This window comes from Ambystoma mexicanum, chromosome 5p, assembly GCF_040938575.1.
Source record: "Ambystoma mexicanum isolate Mex_15411 chromosome 5p, UKY_AmexF1_1, whole genome shotgun sequence".
NCBI classification, from domain to species: domain Eukaryota; kingdom Metazoa; phylum Chordata; class Amphibia; order Caudata; family Ambystomatidae; genus Ambystoma; species Ambystoma mexicanum.
This window is the reverse complement of record NC_090930.1, coordinates 1,114,674,530-1,114,694,900: the sequence shown is the minus strand read 5'-3', so window position 1 is coordinate 1,114,694,900 and position 20,371 is coordinate 1,114,674,530. Positions and strand designations below refer to the sequence as shown.

Here is a 20,371-nt window from a genome sequence, read left to right as displayed (position 1 = left end):
CCAGTGGGTCTTCAGAGACAGTTAAATAACTTGGTCCTTTACATTGAACAGCATCATTTAGAAATCAACAAAGACAAAACCAAAATCTTGGTCATGGAGAAAGCGACAAACAAAATCTCGAAGCCCAACTGGTTCCTAGAAGGCTAAAAAATAGAACCAGTTTCCCACTTTAAATACCTTGGTGTCACGAATGACTGTTCGAAAGTCGACGCACGAACGAAGGAAGTTCTCTGGGACAAAGTTCGCAACTTAACAACACAAACTTGATTAATTGACGGGAGATTCGGCAGATTCTCATTGGTCCCCGCAATACAATATTACAAATCTAAAGTGATTCCAGCAATGATATACGGAATGGATGCAAGCCCGGCCATCCCCAAGACAATATGGAACAAGTTGGAAGGTTTTCTGTGGCTCTCTGTGCTGAATTTACCGAAATCTACGCCCATTGAAGTAATCGGACATGAGCTAGGGCTGCTCTCACTATTGGCAATGGTAGACCACATCAGTATGCAGCTTTACAGGAAAACACTCATGCCGGAAAGTCCCCAAGTGTACAGGCTGATCGCCGAAGAAATTGCAAAAGGATCCTGCTATATGCTAAATATCTGGGTGAAGGAGAAAAAATCTCTCCTTAAGACGATCACATGTTCAGATGAGCTTCTGATTTCAAACCCGATGAGAGCTAACGACTCAGGATAAAACGGCAAACAGCAAGTCTCTAGCCCACCTGCCTCCCACACAAAGGAAACGAGAAGTCCTGCTGGAATACATGAAGAAATTTCCCGACAAAAAACGATGTGGTACATTTATGAGAGCGAGACTCAACCTCCTCCCGACTCGGAAATTTTGGAAAGAAGAACCCAGTCCAACTCTAACGAATGCAGACTATGCCCGGAGGCTCATCAACTCAAATCTATAAGACACTTGATGTTGCTATGCGAGGAGTCAGGAGTACTTACCTTCTCCCCCTGTTTTCTGCCAACGACCTATAGGAAGAAGAAGTTTGGTCGGCCCGGCTTATCTCTGGAGAAAACACAAGACGGACAATCGCAGGGGTTAAGATTTTAAACGCTGCTTTCGAGAAAATAAACTCATTGTGAAGCAGCCGTGCAGGAGAAGTGAATGTCCACCAAATTTCGACCTTCCAAATTCAAGCGTAAAATTCTAAAAATGTTCTTGAAGAAGCACTTCCAGATCTTGTAAAAGCCTAATTCTGGCTAAACACAAGTAATAATAAAAATAATATAATAAAATAAATAAATAACGGTCCCTTCTGCAATGACTCTTCCAGCATTGTCCGCCGCATCAAAATTTGATTTAAGGAGACAGCTAGATATGGCCCTTTCATCTGCTGCAACCTGAGCTAGTTGGGATCTTAGTGGCTCTGGGCAGATGAAAGTAAAGCAGACATTTCTTCCCACTTGCGGCAGTTACAACTAGCCAAGAGGGTTGCGTTGTTCCCTATCCTAGTTTGATAGGCCTCAGAGGAGGCGATCTTTCTGCCCATGGCATAGATCTTTTTGCTCTCCTTATCAGGTGGAGCCTCGGAGGAAGCAAGGGTTGGGCCTGCTCTCTTTCTAGTTGTGGTGACAACTAAGGAGTCTGGTTTTAGTGGCCCTCTAATATATAAAGGGTCTGCAAGGGCAGGCCTGAATCATCTCTCCACACGTGGGTTTACTGCCCGTGTGAGATTAGGGGCTTCTAAGGATGGCTGTATTCTGAGGTGTACTGATTTTAGAAGCGGGATAAACTGGCCCACTGTCCTTTTGTCCCCAAGGATTTGTTCTGCAAAGTCTATATCCTCCTGTACCTCCTGTGTGTCAATCTGAAAGTGTTTAGCCGTCTTGGCTAATACTTCATTGAGGAGGGGTTGATTATCAACGGGGGAATCGACCACTGGAGTGTCTTAGTTAAGCGGGGAATCTATAGAGTACATGTTTGCCTCTTGGTCTGCCTCTGGGTCCTCGTCATCCCCATAATAAGGTTCATATGTATCCTCCTCAATAAGGTGAGGGTCAGACACCTCCACCAAGGAGAGATTCTCTTGGTCTGATTCAGGGTCATAGATATCTATGACTGTACTCTGTAAGGGAACATTTGAGCAAGACCTCTTGATTAGGTAAGGCAGAGGCTTGAGAGCCGGAAGGGACTGTGGTGGGAGGAGTGAAGTGGAAACTCAAGGTAATCTGGGTTTTTCTCATAAAAGTGGTCCATAAAGGTCATTCTTGTCATTACTCTGTCAATATCTTGGGAAGACCATTCTTTGGAACTTGGGATCACCACAGACTGAGGGGAAAGTCCTAAGTCCTCATCAGTGGGAGGTACCACTTTAGGTCTAGAATCCTTAGGTTTTTCTATGGGTGTGGATTGTTTAGGCTTTTCCTTCTGCTGTGCCTTCTCCCTAGGAGGGCTCTTGTCCCTATGAGGGGTCTTTGAGGTCTTTTGTGATGTTTCCCCACATCCCGGGGCCCAGAGGAGTGTTTTACAGACTTTTTGGGGCCTGCCACCTTATCCGACGACCTTATATGTCGGCCTATGCACAGCATGTGATCTAAGCAGATTCCACAAGTCTCAGAAATATAATATATATGGGATACATTACTCACCGTAATCGTATTTCTGATGCTTGTATCTGCTTAGATTCACATGCTGTGCATAGGCCGACATCTAGTGGAAGCTGCAGAGTATTACAGTTTGTTTTTCGAAACTCGAAAATTGGGCGTCGACACAGGGCGTGGCAGTAATACTATCCCTAGTGTGACGTCCACTGTACCCATGATCCCTCACGCGTCTAGGACCCTCAGATTGTATTTTTCCTGACATGAGGTAGCATGAGGAGTACCGCGAGTACAGATGATCCAAGCAGATAGAAGATAGATAAGATAAGACTACAAGCATCCATGCGCCTTCTCTCAGAGGGGAGGAAGGGTGGGTCGCATGTGAATCTAAGCAGATACAAGCATCAGAAAAACGATTACGGTGAGTAATGTACCCCTTCTGAGGCTTGTGGAATCTGCTTAGATCACATGCTGTTCATAGATTAGCGAGCAGTGTTAGAAGAAGGAGGTGGGATGTGAGAAGGGTCATGAGCAAATAAATGTCTTAGAACCGCTTGTCCCACTTCAGTATCTGTCTTGGAATGGGTGTCAGTGCAGTAGTGCTGAGTAAAAGTGTGAATAGAGCTCCAAGTAGCTGCTTTGCAAATGGTGTCAAGGGGAACATTTGCAATGAAAGCCAGAGTGGCCCCAATGCCTCTTGTCGAGTGGGCTCTGGGCGTAAAAGGCAAAGTTTTGTCAGGAAGAGAGTAACACAACTGGATACTGTTGACAATCCACTTGGAGATGGCACCCTTAGAGACGCGATCTCCCTCTTTGCCTGTGGCTACGGAGACAAACAGTTGATCTGTCTTTCTAAGCGGTCTGGTCTTGTTTACGTAGTAAAGGACCGCCTTACGCACATCTAGAGTGTGTAGTTTAACCTCAGCCGAGCTTTGTGGGTTTTGGAAGAAAGCCGGAAGCTCGATGGACTGGTTTACATGGAATTTTGAAATAAACTTAGGTGAGAACCTAGGGTGTGTCCGTAAAACCAGCTTATCCCTATGAATAGTAAAGAAAGGATCCTGCACTGACAGAGCCTGAATTTCACTGACCCTTCTTATGGATGTAATGGCTACTAAGAAGGCAGTCTTATAGGTCAGGTGTTTGAGACTTGTCTTATGCATGGGCTCGAATGGGGGGCCCATGAGTTTAGATAGCACCACGTTCAGGTCCCATCCCGGTGGTGGGTTAGATATAGGAGGATGAAGTCTCTTTACTCCTTCCATGAAGGCTTTAACCACGGGTACCTTCCACCACGACACCTTGCTATGTGAGGTGGTGTACGCTGACAGTGCTGCCAGGTGTACCTTTAGTGAGTTGAAAACCAACCCTGCATCCAGCAGGTGGAGCATGTATGTCACGATAGTGGAAGGAGTGCAATCAACTGGGTTTATTTGTTTATACTGGCACCAGATAACGAATCTCTTCCATTTGTCGAAGTAGCAATGCCTCTTGTTCGGTTTCCTAGACTCTTTTAGGATGTCCATACACCTCTGTGGTAAATTGAGATGTCCAAACTCTATGACCTCAGGAGCCATGCTGCTAGGTTCATGGAGTTGGGTTGAGGATGCACCTTCTGAACTTGGTGCTGGGAGAAAAGGTTTTACCAGCTAGGAGTTTGATGGCATCGTACACCGAGAGTCTGCGTAGGTGTGGAAACCACGGTTGTCTCACCCACATGGGAGCAACTAGGACGAGCATCATCGACTCTCTGTTCATCTTGTTCACCACCTTCCTGATGAGAGGAGTTGGTGGAAAAGCGTACGCAAACATCCCTGACCAGTTCATCCACAGGGCGTTGCCCAGGGAGTCTGGTTGGGGAAACCTGGATGCGAATCCTGGGCACTGTCTGTTTTAGCTTGTGGCGAATAGGTCTATAGTGAGGAAACCCCACTGAGAGAAGAGATCTTCTACGATATCTCTGTGTAGACACCATTCGTGTTCCTCTGGAAGGGGATCTCTGCTCAAAGCGTCCGCTAGAGCATTGAGATCCCCTGGAACATGTTCATATGACAGAAAGATGTTCCATCTGAGTGCCCATATCCAAATTTTCTGGGCAAGTCTGGACAGATTTGGCGAACGAGTCCCTCCTTGCTTGTTCAGGTAGAACATGGCTGTAGTGCTGTCCGTCCGGATCTGCACCGACAGGTTCAGTAGGTGGGGCTCAAACGCTTGAAGTGTTCTGAAAACTGCCAGAAGCTCCAGCAGGTTGATGTGATTCTTGGCCACTGTGTGAGACCAGAGACCCTGAGCTGTGTGGTGGAGATGGTGAGCTCCCCATCCTGTCAGGCATGCGTCCGTCGTGACTACTGCCTGTATCTCGGGATCGTAAAAGGGTTTCCCCTTGGATAGATTGTCTCTTGTCCACCAGTGGAGGCTTTGTACAAGTGTTGGCGAAACGACCACTAGATCGTCCCACTGAGCACTGGCCTGAGACCACAGTTTCGCCAACCATTCTTGCATGGGACGCATGCGCAGGCGCACGTGGGGGACCAGGTAAATACATGACGCCATTATGCCCAGCAAACGCATTGCTTTGCGTACTGTTATCTGCTGACCGGTTTGATATTGCGGAATTTGCAGTAGTATATTCCGAATTCTTAGCTCTGAAGGAAAAGCCAATCCCTTTTGAGTATTTAGAACAGCTCCTAGGAACTGCTTGGAGGTGCTGGGCACCAGACTTGATTTTTTCTCGTTTATGGAGAAGCCCAATTCGAAGAGGAGGTCGATAGTTCTTTGAATGTTCGTCCTGCAAATTACTGGGGTCTCCCCCGTGATGAGCCAGTCGTCCAGATAAGGGTACACTGGGATTGCCTCCCTGCGTAGGTGTGCCGCCGCCACCGCCAGTACCTTGGTGAATACCATAGGAGCCGAGGCTCTCCCGAAGGGCAGTACCTTGAACTGGTAGTGCTGACTGTCCACCTTGAAGCGCAGATATTTTCTGCGCGCTGGGAACATGGAAATATGAAAATAAGCATCTTTCATATCCAATGTTGCCATGTAATCCCCCTTCTTTAGGAGGGGAATTACCTCTTGGAGAGTAGTCATGCAAAATTTTTGGGGCTTGACATACTTGTTTGCAGGCCGTAAATCCAATACTGGGCGCATTGTCAAATCTTTTTTTGGCACAAGGAAGTAGGCTGAATAAATACCCTTGTTTACCTGGTGTCCCGGGACGAGTTCTATCGCGTCCTTTGCAAGAAGAATTTCGATCTCTTCGAGTAGGATCTTCTGGTGGTCTAATGAGTGTTTTCTTTGACGTGGAGGGTGGTTTCGGGGACGCTCTAGGAGTTCTATGCAGTATCCTGCAGACACTGTGGACAGCACCCATCTGTCTGATGTGATCCCTTCCCAAGCTTGGGTGAAGATGGAAATGCGCCCCCCTACTGGGGATGTGTGAGAAGGGACCCTGAACGGAGCATCACTGTTTTGGTGGAGGCGTGCCCCCTCCTTTATTGGGACTGCCTCTACCCCTACCACAACCTCTTTTGTTACCCCCGCCATAACTCTGGGTAGACTGCTGGTTAGTGTTCCATGTAGTACCCTGTCCTTGGGAATAGTTTGAGCATCTTTGGGAGTTTTGTCCGCGAGGCCGACGAAAATTGCCATTCCCTCTCTGCTTAGGGGGTTTGTTGGTTAGTTGCCCTAGGGACTTGAGTGTCTCGTATTCGTCCTTGGCATTCTTTAGCGCGTCCTCGATCGCCTTTCCAAACAATAGATCCGGCTCCACCGGCTTATCTATCAATGATGCTTGGGTCTCGGCCTTGAAACCAGACTGCCGTAGCCAAGCATGCCTCTTGATGACCGCGCTTTCAGCAATTAATCTGCCGGCATTATCCGCGGCATCAAAGGTTGATTTTAAAATGCAACCTGACACGGCTCTCCCCTCTGCCGAAACCCATGCCAATTGGCTTTTTAAAGGTTCTGGGGCGGAGTCTACGAGAGCCGTGACTTCTTCCCATTGATGGCAGTTGTAACTAGCCAGCAGGGTGGTGGAGTTTGCAATTCTTGCCTGGTAGGCGGAAGTGGAGGCTACTTTCCAGCCCAAGCCATAAATCTTTTTGCTCTCCTTGTCGGGGGGAGCTTCGGACGACGACAAGGGTGTTCCCGCCCTCTTATGGGTGTTTGTAACAACCAGGGAGTCCGGTTTGAGATGTTCCCTTATGTATAGTGGGTCAGATTGGGCTGCCCTGAAAAGCTTTTCAATTCTGGGGTTTACTGCCCTAGTGAGATTGGGGTTAACAAGGGAAGGGTCTATCTTCCTTTGTATTGACTTAAGGATAGGGATGGCCAGAGCAACAGGTCTCCTTTCTCCCACCAGTTCCTCTGCAAAGTCCCTCTCTTCCTGAGCACCATGGGTGTCAATGTGGAAGTGCTGTGCCGCTCTGGACAGGACCTCATTCAGGAGAGGTTGGTTGTTGACCGGGGAGTCGGTAACCGCGGGCTCTTTCTCTACTGGGGAATCTACCCTGTATGTATCTGGGTCGTCCCCTTCCTCCTCCTCCTCCTCCTCTTGGTCCTCATCATCCCCATAATAGCCTGTCCCAGTTTGTTCTTCGAACATGCCCACGTCTGGATCCTCAACAAAGGATGGATCTTCCTGGTATTGAGAATAGGGCTATATAGAAGGGGTTTGAAGATAGAGTTGGTGCTTCACCCCAGGACTTCCTACTTGGGGGTATTGGATCCTTGGAGCCTGAGGGAGTTGACCCTTCTGGTGTATAAGAGTGAAAGTGTTCCGGGTTCTTGGCATAGAAATCTGCCAATGATGACATCATTGACATTACTCTGTCTATGTCCTCACTGGACCTTTCCCTTGAACTGGGAGTAACTCTTTCCTGGAGTGCTTTCCCTGTTTTATCCTGACTAGACCTACTGGTTTGAACAGGGGCCTTAAGGTCAGGGGTCTGAGACTTGTCCGTCTGTTTAGGTGGAGTAGAATGTAGTTTAGGAGTGGAAGTAGGCTGGGACTGCTTACTTCGTTGTTTTCCCCCCTCCCCGTGGGTGGAAGAGTGCTTCCCCGACTTTTGGGCCCTATCAGAGCTTTTCGATGCCTGGCATTAAAATTCGGGGGTAGAGTCCCTGTCTCTGGAGAGTGTAAGGGATTCGGTAGCAGCCTTGCCGCTGCCTGCAGACGCCGACTCCTGGAGTGTGGCTTGGGGGTAGAGGTCGGCGTCGTCCTCCGACGACCGAACCTCAGTCACTAAGGGGAGCGAGGCACTTTTAGCATCAGTGGAGGGTTGCTTCGTGTCATGAGGCGATCTCGAACGCGAACGCCCAGAGGACACCGACTCGGTGGACCGTTCTCTACGTGCCTCTTTCCGAGAACTCAACGTGCGTGTCGAGTCTCGGTTGGACTTCTGTTTGCTGGAAGTGGTGTGGGTAGCGCTCGTGTCGCCGGGGGTCTTCCCCATAGCTGCCCTGCCGGACAACCTTCCGAGGTCGGGGACTTGCGCTTGGCTGTCCATCGATGCCACATTGCCCTGAAGCGACAACGTACTTGGCCTCTTGTCGCCTGGCGTGGTGGGCCCAACGCTTTGTCGAACGGTCCTTAAGGGTCTTCGGTTTAAACCGACTGCACGCTCTGCAATTCGCCTCAGGCTGGTCCCTCGGCAAGCAGAGGTTACACGTGGCGTGTCTGTCAACCCAAGGATACTTGCGGTTGCACTTGGGGCAAAATTGAAAGGGGGTACCCTCCATACACACCCTATGGCAGCGGGCTGGGAGTGTAGGAATATAAGTAATGTAACTATATTAAACAGAGTGTAGGATATGTGCCACCCCCCACTCTCCCTATTTGCAGGGCCGAGTCCAGAGGACTTCCGAGGCCCGGGCAGAGGCCAGAGGCCTTCCGAGGCCCAAATCCGTCGCTGTAGTCCGACGGTTGAATTTTCTCCGATCCGGCGTCGAGTGTCGATGTTCGGAGACTCGACGTGGAGGTGGAATAAATGGGGAAATATATAACAATATTAGCAAAATCTGACTAAGTCAGGGAACTCCGCTCAGTGCTTCCGACCAGCATGGCGGAAAAAAACAATCTGAGGGTCCTAGACGCGTGAGGGATCATGGGTACAGTGGACGTCACACTAGGGATAGTATTACTGGCACGCCCTGTGTCGATGCCCAATTTTCGAGTTTCGGAAAACAAACTGTAATACTCCGCAGCTTCCACTAGATGTCGGCCTATGCACAGCATGTGATCTAAGCAGATTCCACAAGCCTCAGAAATATATATATATGTGTGTGTGTGTACGTATGTCATAAAACAGGAGTCAAATTAAAGTCAACGAGTTAAGTGTTTTAATAGATAAAACCACAACTTACCAAGAGGTAGGACGCTCACACACAGTTTGAGTTGCGCCACGCTAATATCTTGGGATGGTGATGGCCCTCTGTTTTTGATAAGAAATTCAAAGAGCTGTTGTGAGTCGTAGTATGGTAATGGGAAAAGCCCCTGACCCTGATGAGGTTCCAATTGATCTTTTTAAAGGTAAAATTAACCTTTTGAATTCCCTTTTTGGAGACATTATTTAGTATTATATTGTGAACTTTGGTATACTAAACAGCTGACGAGGGGATAAGATTATTCCAGTCTTTAAAAAGGGCAATTGGTAAGAACACTCATTATCATCAAATTTCTTTGTTGGATAGACTAGTTATAATATACCGGATGATTATTTTTTAATATGATTTGAATAGAGGGACAATTCCTGGGCTACAGACAGGCTTCCAATTGGAACAAGGCACTTTGGACCAATTGTTTCAAATATACTGGTTTGTCAAAAAGTTTGTTTTTAACAGAAGTAGGCCCTACATTTTGTATTCATAGATTTTTAAAAGGCCTGCAATCCTGTCCCTTGAAAGAAACTTTGGGAAACCTTTATTAATTTAAGGTTCCCTCAGGGTTATTTTCTGCTATTTGTAGTCTGTATAAGAACTATGCTTTGGTTAATTAAGGGGGCGAGGTATGAGACTTCTAGGAGCTAACCCATTCAGAGGGGGCCGACAAACATTTGTATTGGTGCCTCTGCTGTTTTTGTTATAAATACATTCTATAATCGCTGAAATCAATAGTATTGATGCAGATGTGCTGTGCTCGGTGTGAGGGCAAATGAGGATTCCTGTATTCCTGCATCACCCATTTTTATTACATTTTGTTGTCTCACCCTGTTATGACTGCAGAAATTGACAAATGGTTTTCAGACTGAGGGCCAGATTCACGAATAGTAGTGTAAATTAATGGAGTGCAGTAAATGCGCTTGTTTAATTTGTGCTACTTTTAGAAAATATGCAAGTCACCTTATTCTAAAAGGTGAGCTGCGCAATTCAGGAGGGGCTGTACTGTAGCGCAAAGGTGCGCTGGCCATTTCCCTTCCAATGATTGTTTGAGAGCACATTTCACGGAGACAAGACCTTAAAGGTCTTCACTCTGTAAAATGCTAAAATAAATAAAAGCATTTCCATCCCCCAAACGGGGATGGAAATGCAAGGCTGACAGCAGTGGATGAACATAAAAATCATGAAAGCATCAGAAATTATCCTGCCATAATTTGGTCCTCCACTTGCATCTATTCAGAACATGTGGAGGGGAATGCATCCCATTTATGAATTTGGGATTGTAACGTTAGACCTTTCTGGGTCTCGCTAGTAAAAGTTCACACGGCCTTCCCTCATGCGGCATGCCATTAAGGAAAGGGTTGGCACAGGAGGAGGATTACGACATGCGTCTTTATTCAATCCTCATTCTTCAACATAACTGTCCCTCCCCTTCCTGCCCCTGCCCTTCTCCCATGATACCCATGTCCCCTTCCACGTGACACTGCCTTCATGCAACGTCACTTCCCACCCCCCTTTCTTAACACAATGTTATATTTCAGTTAATTTCTTCTATGAGTCTCTGGGCCAGATTTCTGGCCCTCTAGGCCTCTCCATCAGGTGCAGAGAGATGGTCATGTCTCTCTCTCTCACAGACAAGGTGTCTGCTCTTCACTAGAGTCCTCATCATCTCCTTCATAAGAAGGATCCCCCACCCTTGTGGTTCAACTTCTTCAGCTGACAAACTTGGTGTGATGATTCCAGGCATCATCTTGAAATGTGAAGAATTTTGCATAATCCCTCTTTCTATCCTTCAGCTGTGACAAGAGATCCTTTCACTTGAGTTACTGTAATTGGTTCTTTGTCAAACACGGTCGTCTGTTACCTTGTCTGTGGCTGGTGCACTATCACAATGTCTCCTACTTTGAAATCGTATTCACTGGCTCCTTTGTTCTCATTCGCTCTCCTTTTCATGGCTTCCTTGGCTCTTGTATCACGTTCTCTCATCTTGGCGTCGCATTTATATATCTCATTAGTGACATGAGGGATTTGTGTGCGTATGTTTCGGCAAACATTACTTCAAACATCCTGTCTAGCGCAGGTATGGTCTGGTAGGCCGAAGTAGAAGGTACCAGTTGTATGTCAGGGAAGCAGGAGTATTCATCTATTGCCACAAATATGTATTCCCCTCCTTCCAGGGGTCCAAAGATGTCTACTGCAATCTCATCCCAGGTCTTGCTGGAATGTCCGTCACGTGCAGTGGCTCAGGGCGGGTGATGGGATTGATGACTGCACACATGGGGCATTGGTTGAGCAGTTCTTCCATTTGTGAGTCTAATTGCGGAAACCATACCTTCTTACGTAGCATCCTTTTGGTGGACATAATGCCCCGGTGTCCTTCATGCGCTAGTTCAAGAATTTTCCTTTGCAGGGTCTGAGGGATCACCATCTTGGTCCCTTTTAGTAGTAGTCCTTCAGGTTCGGGCGAGCTCTTCCTTTGCAGCCACCAGATTGTTGATATCCTGTTGGGTTTCTGGATTTGTGTTTTCTCCTGCATGCTTGGCTTGTTTCCATTGTCCCGACTCCATACATCTGAAAATGGCTTGTATGGCATGGTCGTTTACGGTTTATTGTTCAATGTGAGTTGTATTTATGCCTCTCGGTGTGGCCTTGTGCACTATGCAGCGTATGTATTGATCTGCTATCAAGGATGTGAACTGGGGTTCCTTGCAAGGGTACTGTGAGAGGAAGTCTGCTGGTTTGTTGTCCTTCCCTGGATGATGGATGTTACAAAAACTGTAATCTTGGAGTCTTAATGCCCATCATGCAATTCTGGGGGGCATTTTAGATTGAGGGTTTCCATAAATGAAAAGTAATGCTTGGTGGTCTGTGACCACTGTGAAAGGTTTCCCATATAGGAAAAGATGAAAATGCTCACATGCCCACACCACAGCAAGGTCACCTTTTTCTGCTTGTGAGCAGGCTTGCCCCGTCTTTGATAAGCTTCTGCTGGCATAGGAGACAATGTGACGCATTCTGCTGTCTTTTGGGTCAATCTATATTAAGATGGCGCCCAAACTTATGGGGCTTGCATCGACGATCAGTTCTGTTTCCCGTGCTGTGTTGAAGTATGGCATGTTTTTGGCATCAGCTAGCTTTTGTCTAATTATTTAAAAGGCATGTTGGCACTCTCCTGTCCACTCAAAGATTGTTTGTTTGTTCGTTAGTGCTTGTAGTGGTTCACTTACTGATGCAAATCTATCTAGCAAGCCCTAGGAAGGATCGTGAGTCTGATATGTTCGTGTGTGATTCTAACTCATTGAGAGCAGTTACTTTCTCAGGATCTGGAGTCATGGCCTGCGTCTAAATAATTGCCAGAAAAATCAAAGGGTGTGTTTTCCGAATTCACATTTCTCTTTCTTTAGTGTGATGCAAGCTTCTTCCGATGCCATGCATACTTGTGTGAGGGTGTTGTAATGCTGTTCCTGATCCTGTCAGAAAATCAGGATATCGTCACTGTAATTTAAGCAATTTGGGATTATGCTTTATGACATTATGCATCTCCACCTGGAAAATCTCGGTGGCCGGGCACACACCAAAATGGAGACGTTTGTACCTGTAGAGACCTAGGTGGGTGACAAATGTGCTTATACATCATGACTCCTTGCTCAGTTCAAGTTGGTGGTATCCTTTGTTGAGATCCAATTTTGAGAATACTGTGACACCATTTAGCAGGTGTACCATGTCGGTAATGCAAGGAGCTTGATGACGTTCCCTCAGTATGGCTTTGTTTGGTCGTCGCATGTCCACAATTATTATGATATCAGAGAAGTCCTTTTTTGGCACTGGGACAATGGGTGATACCCACGGTGTGGGCCTTCTGCCGGCTCCATGATGTCTGCATCTAGTAGCTTGTATAGTTCCTCCTCCACTGGTCTTTCTATGTTTATTGGAATCCCACAGTAGTGTTGAGCTACAGGCGGTACCAGTGGGTCAATGTGTAGGGCGATCTGCTGGTCCTTGTGTTTACCCAAACCCTTGAACAGTGATGAGAAGAGTTGTTCTATTTTTGTGGATAGGTACAGATATCTGTGGGCCACGAGTCTGTAGGGCACATGTATGAGAGGTCTTTTGCGGCTTTGAATCTTAAAGTCCATCCACTGTCCTTTGCAGCTTCTAGGACATGCACAGGTATTTTCTTCGTTTGTGCTTTGTATCTGCGCTGTGTCATGAAGTAGCCTTTGCAGGGCAATGGGACCTTTGACCCATATGGGTAGAAGTGTACCTCTGCTGGTCGCAGGCACGGGGGCATGAAGCAAGTTGTTGTAAACCTCTACACTTATAACATTTACCGTGGCTCCTGTGTCTGCTAAGAATTCAGCCGCCATGTTGTTTATCTAGAGGAGTAAGACTGTGCTCTGTTCTTTTGCTGTTGTATTTCCCAGTGCACAGAGGTAACCTCTCTTCCGTGGCTCTTCTCAGGGGTTTTACTTTCTCCTTGTGTCTTCTTCAGAAGATGCGCTGGATCTACTGTCAGTTTGTGATTGCTCGACGAGGTAATCAATGTATCTCTTGGGTCTTCTCCTGGTCTAGACGTCATTGATTTGCTCGATCTCCATTGTCCCGATATTCTATCTTGTGGTTTCCTTTCTTCTCTGTTGTCTCTGTGCCTTCGGTGGCTCATAGGGTTGGCTTGGAGTCGTGGGGGACTTTGTGTTTGTCTCTTTCTGCCCAGTGATGGTCTTCCTCCACCACCTTCGCCTCTTGCTTGGCTGCGGGAAATGCAGCATACTGCTTTGAAATGGTTGTCTCCACCACACCCCAATCATTGTTGCCCAATGGCTGGGCATGTGCCATCATGGGGGAATTCATAACCACACGTGTAGCAAAAGGGTGCACCATTTCCTTTGCTTGATTGTGTCATGTCTAGTTTGTGGATGTTCTTGGTCTTTCCGTGGGAGATTTTGATGTAATTTAGACCCTCCACTTGAGACGCCAAGGACAGATCTGACCGAGCTAGGTGTAATATTCCTTCATGAGATCGAGGTTTCTGTAACAATATCTTTCTGAAGTTGGTGCACTCACACCCAGCTATGATCTGCGATCTTAAGGCTTCGTCATATGAGTCATTGTTAAAGTCACAACATTTTAGTTTCATGCGTAGCCACATGATATAGGTGTCCATTGATAGCACTTTTATGTGTTTGGTGGTGTAAAAAATATGTCCTTCGTAGTCTACGTTGGTGTGTGGCGTGAAATAATCAGTGAGAGCGGTCTTGAGATTGGTGTAAGTATCTGTTGTCCCTGTTGGGAATTCATCTAAAATGTCTCGTACGTTGGAGCCTATGGATAATGTGAGGAGGCTGCATTTCTTGTCCTCTTCAAGAGGCCAGATGGCTTTTATGTATACCTCAAAATCCCTCACCCACCTTCTCCACCTGGGAACCAAGCTGCTGGCATCCTACAAAACAAAGTGTGCGCGTAATTGTGTGATGAGACTGTCTTGCAGTCTTGAGGGTAGAGCTGCTGCTGGAGTGATGGGGACTGTCAGGTTCTCTTCTTCCAACATTTCGGTCGATGATTGTAAATGTGTCCTTCAGAAATGTGCAGTTATGAATGTGGGGTGGGCCACGTGTTGCTTTCCCCTTTCCCTGACTGTGAATTGGTGGGGCACAGTCTTTGATGTTGCTGGCTGACTTGCTTGTTGTGGCTGGGAGATCCTGTCGTGCGCGCCTTTAGCATTGTGCCGGGTCCTGTAATGGTTTCTCCTGTGCCTCGCACACGGGTTCCTGTGATTGAGCTCAGATGCGCGCACACATGCGCGTTCCACATCCTGGGCTCAGTGGCCGGGATGTCTCCTGGGCCTCCTCGTCCTTTTTCGGCACCCGGATGTTGAAGAAGGGCCATCGGGACCGCTGCGCCCACGAGATCCTCTCACAGCTCTTCGGCTGTGGTTGCCAGGTTTCACGCCTTGCAGGGATCAGAGGCAGGGCTAGCGGGACCAAGGCACCCACCAGATCCTCCTACCGGCAGCACCTACTTTCAAATTGCTGGGCTTCACGCCTCACAGCAGATACCTGACACAAAAGAGAGAGTGAAACACAGAGATGGAGTGGGACATTTAGGCGATTATCTGTGACCTTGAAGAGGTCAATTCTTTCCTACCTCCACAGGGACCTGTCGTAATGGTCTTAGCTCTCAAGAATAACGGGTAATGGAGAAACTCATCTTTGAAACAACAGGCTAACATGCAAGTCCAGCACTTATGTATGCAGCAAGCCTCCTACCTACCTGTCTGGCATCCAACCAGAGACAAGGCTCACTGTTGAGGTCAAATTGAAGCAGCACTGGGTATGGGAGAGAGTTGGATATGCCAAAGCGTTTGGGTGGGTGGATTTAAGAGACTCATCGAGGATGCTACTCTAGCAGATGGAGAAAATGACAAAGAAATGTAAGAGTGAAATGGGCTCTAGCAGGAAAGAAAGACGGAAGAGGCTTTAGAGGAGCGGTGAGTATGGCAAAACCGGAGACGGCAATAGACTTTGGATGGTTTAGGGTGCGACAAGTGGGAGGCATCGAGGATAAAGGCAAAGTAAGAGAAAAAGGCGGATTTACAAGGACATGAAAAGACATAGAGCATAGAACTAGAGGAACTAACTGGGAGAAAGGCTCAGTGAAGCTTTAGGAATGTGCAGTGTGCTGGGATGGTGGACTTGGGGACAGGGCTTTGGATTGGTATAGGGCAGTGGTGTACAAAAAACGGCCCGCGCACCAGATCTGGCCCTACAAGACATTATATATGGCCCTCCAATTCACATGAGTTTTATGATTAAGCGTTGCCTGGCCTAAAGTCTGTCAGTCTCTCCATCTCTGTCCCACTCCGTCTCTGTGTTTCACTCTCTCTTTCTCATGTCAGGTGTGCAAAACCTCAGAGGTCTAGTCTTTACTGCAGTTTTGAAAAACTTACCAGGGTGATACTAGTTGCAGATTAAATGGTGCTGAGCCAAACATTTTTTGGTTTCAGGGATTGATTGGTTGATCTACATTGTTAACAAATTAGGCTAATTTGGCCTCTGGCCTATGTGCTTCCCTTTTATTTGCTTTGATCCTTTGTATATTCTTCATGATGATATGGTCCTGGAACATGTATTACGATCATGTCACCTTGGTAATGTATGTATTCCCATCTTATATTATTCACGATTGTGTTTGTTATCCCATTTATTCATCCTTTGGAATCCACATGCTTGTATCTGTGACAATTCAAATGCAATTTTTGGGTTATTTCAATGAAAAAAAAGTCTTGGTTTATTGGGGTTGATTGTATTGTTTGTGTATGGAATTCCAGATTTTTTTTGCCTTGAGAAAGACCGCAGAAGGTCAAAACGTGTCGCTGAACAGCCTTCACTTCAGGTTCTTTGGAGACGACATCCGCTTTATTTTCAAAAATTCATTCAGCGTATCAGCAGTACCAGTCGGACTTGAATTAGATTTTTTGCCTTGAGAAAGTCTGCAGAAGGTCGAAACACGTATCGGCAAATCACTCTGGCTGATGAACATTATTTGAATACAAGACACATTGGACATTTATTTGTGTGTTTCTATTTTTGTTGGATTACAATCTGTCATTTCATTGGCAGCTTTTTGAAACATTTGGAGTCTAGCAGCGCAATTTACTTAGTGGAACTCAACCTTTCTTGGTTTTGTTGTCTTTTACTGCAGTTTTACTTCTATTTAAAACATGATTTCAGCCCCATAATACAAATAGGATTAAAGTGGCAATTCCATTAACAAAGCAACGTATCACACATTTAAAGTTAAAAAATAGAGAATAATTAGAGTTTCTCAAAAACTGAGTATCTTTTTTTAACTTAAATTTGCGCACCAACACCCCTACTACATCCACATCCACATGAGCCGCATGGCCTTCTGTATGAGACTTGTGTGGTACATCCAGCTCTCCGGTGAACTGTGCACCCCTTAATCTCTGACCGACAACAAAAAGTTATAATGTCCTCTTTTGAACACCAGACTAATGGAATTGTCTGTGATGTCTCCTTGGACTCATCTCAGGTGTCCCTTGTCTTTAATATCCACCCAACACCACTGATTAGTTAGATATATACAATCCAACGTTATCCATTACATTTCGAAGATGCTAGTCCAGTCCTGGGTTTACCTTTGCATTCTGGGGTCTGTAGTTTCCCGTTCTAAACCCTGGACTACAAGTCCCAGAACGCAAAGTTAAAACAATGACAAGACTAGTGTCTCCCGAATGGAATGGATGTTGTCATGCATTTAAATAAAAATCCCTGGGGTGAAGGTAAATGACTAATGAAACAATACCTTGCTGACTTTTTAAACGTACAACCAAACCACAAAATATGCACCAACTATCTCAGATTAAATCTCATCAACCAAGAACGAGATACTAATGTTTGGGCTGCACCCAATTTATGGCCATCAGATATTTGGCATGGACTGTGATGAAATGTCTAAAGTACACAAATGAATAATGGCTACAATTGTCTACTCAGTCCCATATTACTACCAAATTAGTAGTGATACCCCAATCATAAAGGTGAAACAGACACAGCTCAAGAGGTATACCTCGTTTGCCTCTTAGTAGCACAGGCAGAGGGGCAGGTTAAAGCTTCAGGAGGGGTGGGAGATGATAACAGTAGCCAACCAAACAGAGTTAGTACAATGGTTCCAAAAATAAAAGTGTCCAATCAAAGTTCTATAGAAATAGTGACTTCATAAACAGCCAATGCAAACAAATTAATTAAAAAATACAAAAAACACACCCCCAGTAAAGGAAATAAATTATACATAACTTGTAAAAGGATGCTCTGGGTTGATGAGCAGGGATGTTGAGGAACAGATTTCTGCAAATGTCAATGCTCAAGGATATGTTCTTGAAGAAAAGAGGAGCTTAAAAGTCACTCTGGTCTCAAAAGGTGGACCAGAGTGACGGGGCCTCTTCACATTACCATTATGTCTTGCTTTTGGTGGACGAAAGAGTCAATCTGGACTCCTAAGAACTTCCACTGTAGCCATGCTAATGTTGATATGTTTGGCTTTAAGCGTGGAGTGGGTTCGGAGGGGCAGGATCCCATTGGGTCGAGTCAGTATTTGAGATAGTCAAGATGATGGCTTCCAATGGTTCATGTTGACTGAAGTTCCGGAGTGTGGATGGCTCTGCTGGGACCAGTCGGCGTGCGAGACAGAGGAGTCGATGGCTTCAAGTTGTCAAGTCGGCACTCCCACAAGTCAGTTACTCCCACAATGTCGACACACCGAAAGTGTCAAGATGAGGTAGTCCGTTTCAATGAGTTGAGCTGGTTTCTGGATGGCTCGATGTGCGGTATGAAGTTGTGTAGAGTGCCAAAAGCAGCCCCTTGGGTTCTGTGGCAACTGCAAATGGAATGAGCGTGGTCAATCCAGCTCAAAGACATCTTGAGACAATTAAACAGGATTCAAAGCTGTTTCTGGACTTCTAAATTGCTGGTATGGCCTATTCAGTGTCTTCAAAACAAGGTGAGCTCTATAGTTCTGCGCATCCACACCAAGAAGTTGGCTGGCACCTACAAGGGTCTTTCACCTCAAGTAAACAGAACCTGGTTCCAAAGCAACCAGGTAAAGAGGTCTTAGTAGACATCAGTTCATCCCCACTGATCCCTGGGTATGGTTATATGAAAGTGCTTGTCTGTGCCTTGGACGCCTTCTATCTTCACCTCTCTAACAGAGCACTTTGGAGTAGACAGTACTTCCAACAGAAGTCCAATGAATCCTTCTTGGGGCAAAGGTCTTTTAAAGTCAGAACTACGAGTACAAGAAGGAAAAGAATAAAACCAGGACTGCATTGGATGCCCACTATTTTCTTTAGCTGTGAATAAATCTAGTCTTAATGAACGAACAATAACAGACCTGAAGACTTTGTAGTGTTGCAGCTTGAAGGGATAAAGGCAAAAAAGGAGAAAAAACAATTTGTGTGTGTGCGTGTTTTTGGTATTCGTCAAGGAAAAGGGATCAAAGCACCAAGGAAGAGAGATGAGTGAGCTTGTCAAGGGGTTTCAGATCACTCCGTTTGTTGAGCAGATACAGCAGAGACGTATGTGTAACCTCCACCGGCCAGGTTCCTCAACCTTGTAACCTCACTCCATGGGTTTAGTACTAGTTGCAGAATCTATGTAACCTTCCGGAGTCAGGACGAAGAATCAAAGATTAGTAAGATAGCCAATAAGGTAGAGCAGAGGCTGCAAATATCTATCTAACTTGGTTGGTTTCATGGATCAGTGTTCTATTAAATTTATTAAAACAGGTGAGGTGTGGAGAGTTGGCAGCACGGGACTGCTGACCTTGAGACAATCTGCGGGCTATATCATCTTGTATAGTCCAGAGGTTGGCGAATGGGAAGAGGGCACCCACTGCCAGGGGGGTTATAATTTCATTAACCTATACAAACGGGCATCCCCCATACCAGGACACCTCAAAGTATGTCACTGCGAAGAAGTGTGTCCTGAAACGGTATATATAGCATTTTGTTATACTTGTTCTTCTTGTCAAGTTCAGTCAAGTGTACTCTTTCGTGCAGTTGCCCTTTGAGCATTTAAGTCTCGCACACTGATTTTGTAAGAATACAAACATGTGATTTTATGTTTATCATATAATTATATGTGACACAGAAAATGATAAACTTGCTAATCAAATAAGTTAGAATCATAATCAAGAAAAATGCCATTCGCAAAATCTATTAAATTTATGAGAACAAATTAATGACTTGGAATCATATCTAGATTCAGAAGAAAAAAAAATAAGGTGGCCAACCTCCCTTGTGTCAGCAAGAAACAGGAATGCCATATCATAGAATCTTCGAACGATGGATGTTAATCTTCACTTGAGAAAATTGGAAGAGAAAAGTTTGACAATTTATAGAGCATGTTATAATGCAATAAATACAGAGAGAAGGCAACACAAAGAAAGGACCTATGGTACTGCTGCTTGTGCCATTTGCAAGGTGAACTCTTGGCGCTTCAGGTCCTTCAACTATAAATGTGGGATTATCAGTGGGTTTGTGGGAGCTGTGAGAAACCTGAAGGTGCCTCACCCGCTAGTCCCCAGGGATCTGTTATCCAGTGGCCAGGACACGGCCATCGCTTTTGGATCCAGTTCCTGGGGTTGGACCAGTACGGGAGGATCACCTGGGCGAGGGATCCTCGCAGAGCGGAAGTGGGACACCGGATGGCGAGACACAGTATCCCCTTCCCTGTAACACCTTTACCCCATCCTACCAGGTAGGATACTTAGGAACTCAACCCCACCACCCCCACCCCTTTCCAACACAAACACTTTCTCACAGACAGCTCACTGTGAGAGAAAACGGACTAACACCCGAGCCGTATACCCGACATACTCCAATACAATAGTCAGGCAATGTCAGGCAATCACTGACC

The 20,371-nt window shown here is 46.0% G+C and overlaps 1 protein-coding gene across 1 annotated transcript in view; it reads right to left on the bottom strand.

The window, feature by feature from the left end:
• The window catches only part of KIF13A (kinesin family member 13A), a 2,203,773-nt gene that overhangs the window by 1,702,623 nt on the left and 480,779 nt on the right, over positions 1-20,371 (bottom strand). Inside the window, exon 4 of the mRNA XM_069613597.1 lies at positions 2,332-2,338. Coding sequence (XP_069469698.1) covers positions 2,332-2,338 — 7 coding nt within the window. The remainder of the gene's footprint in view (positions 1-2,331; positions 2,339-20,371) is intronic.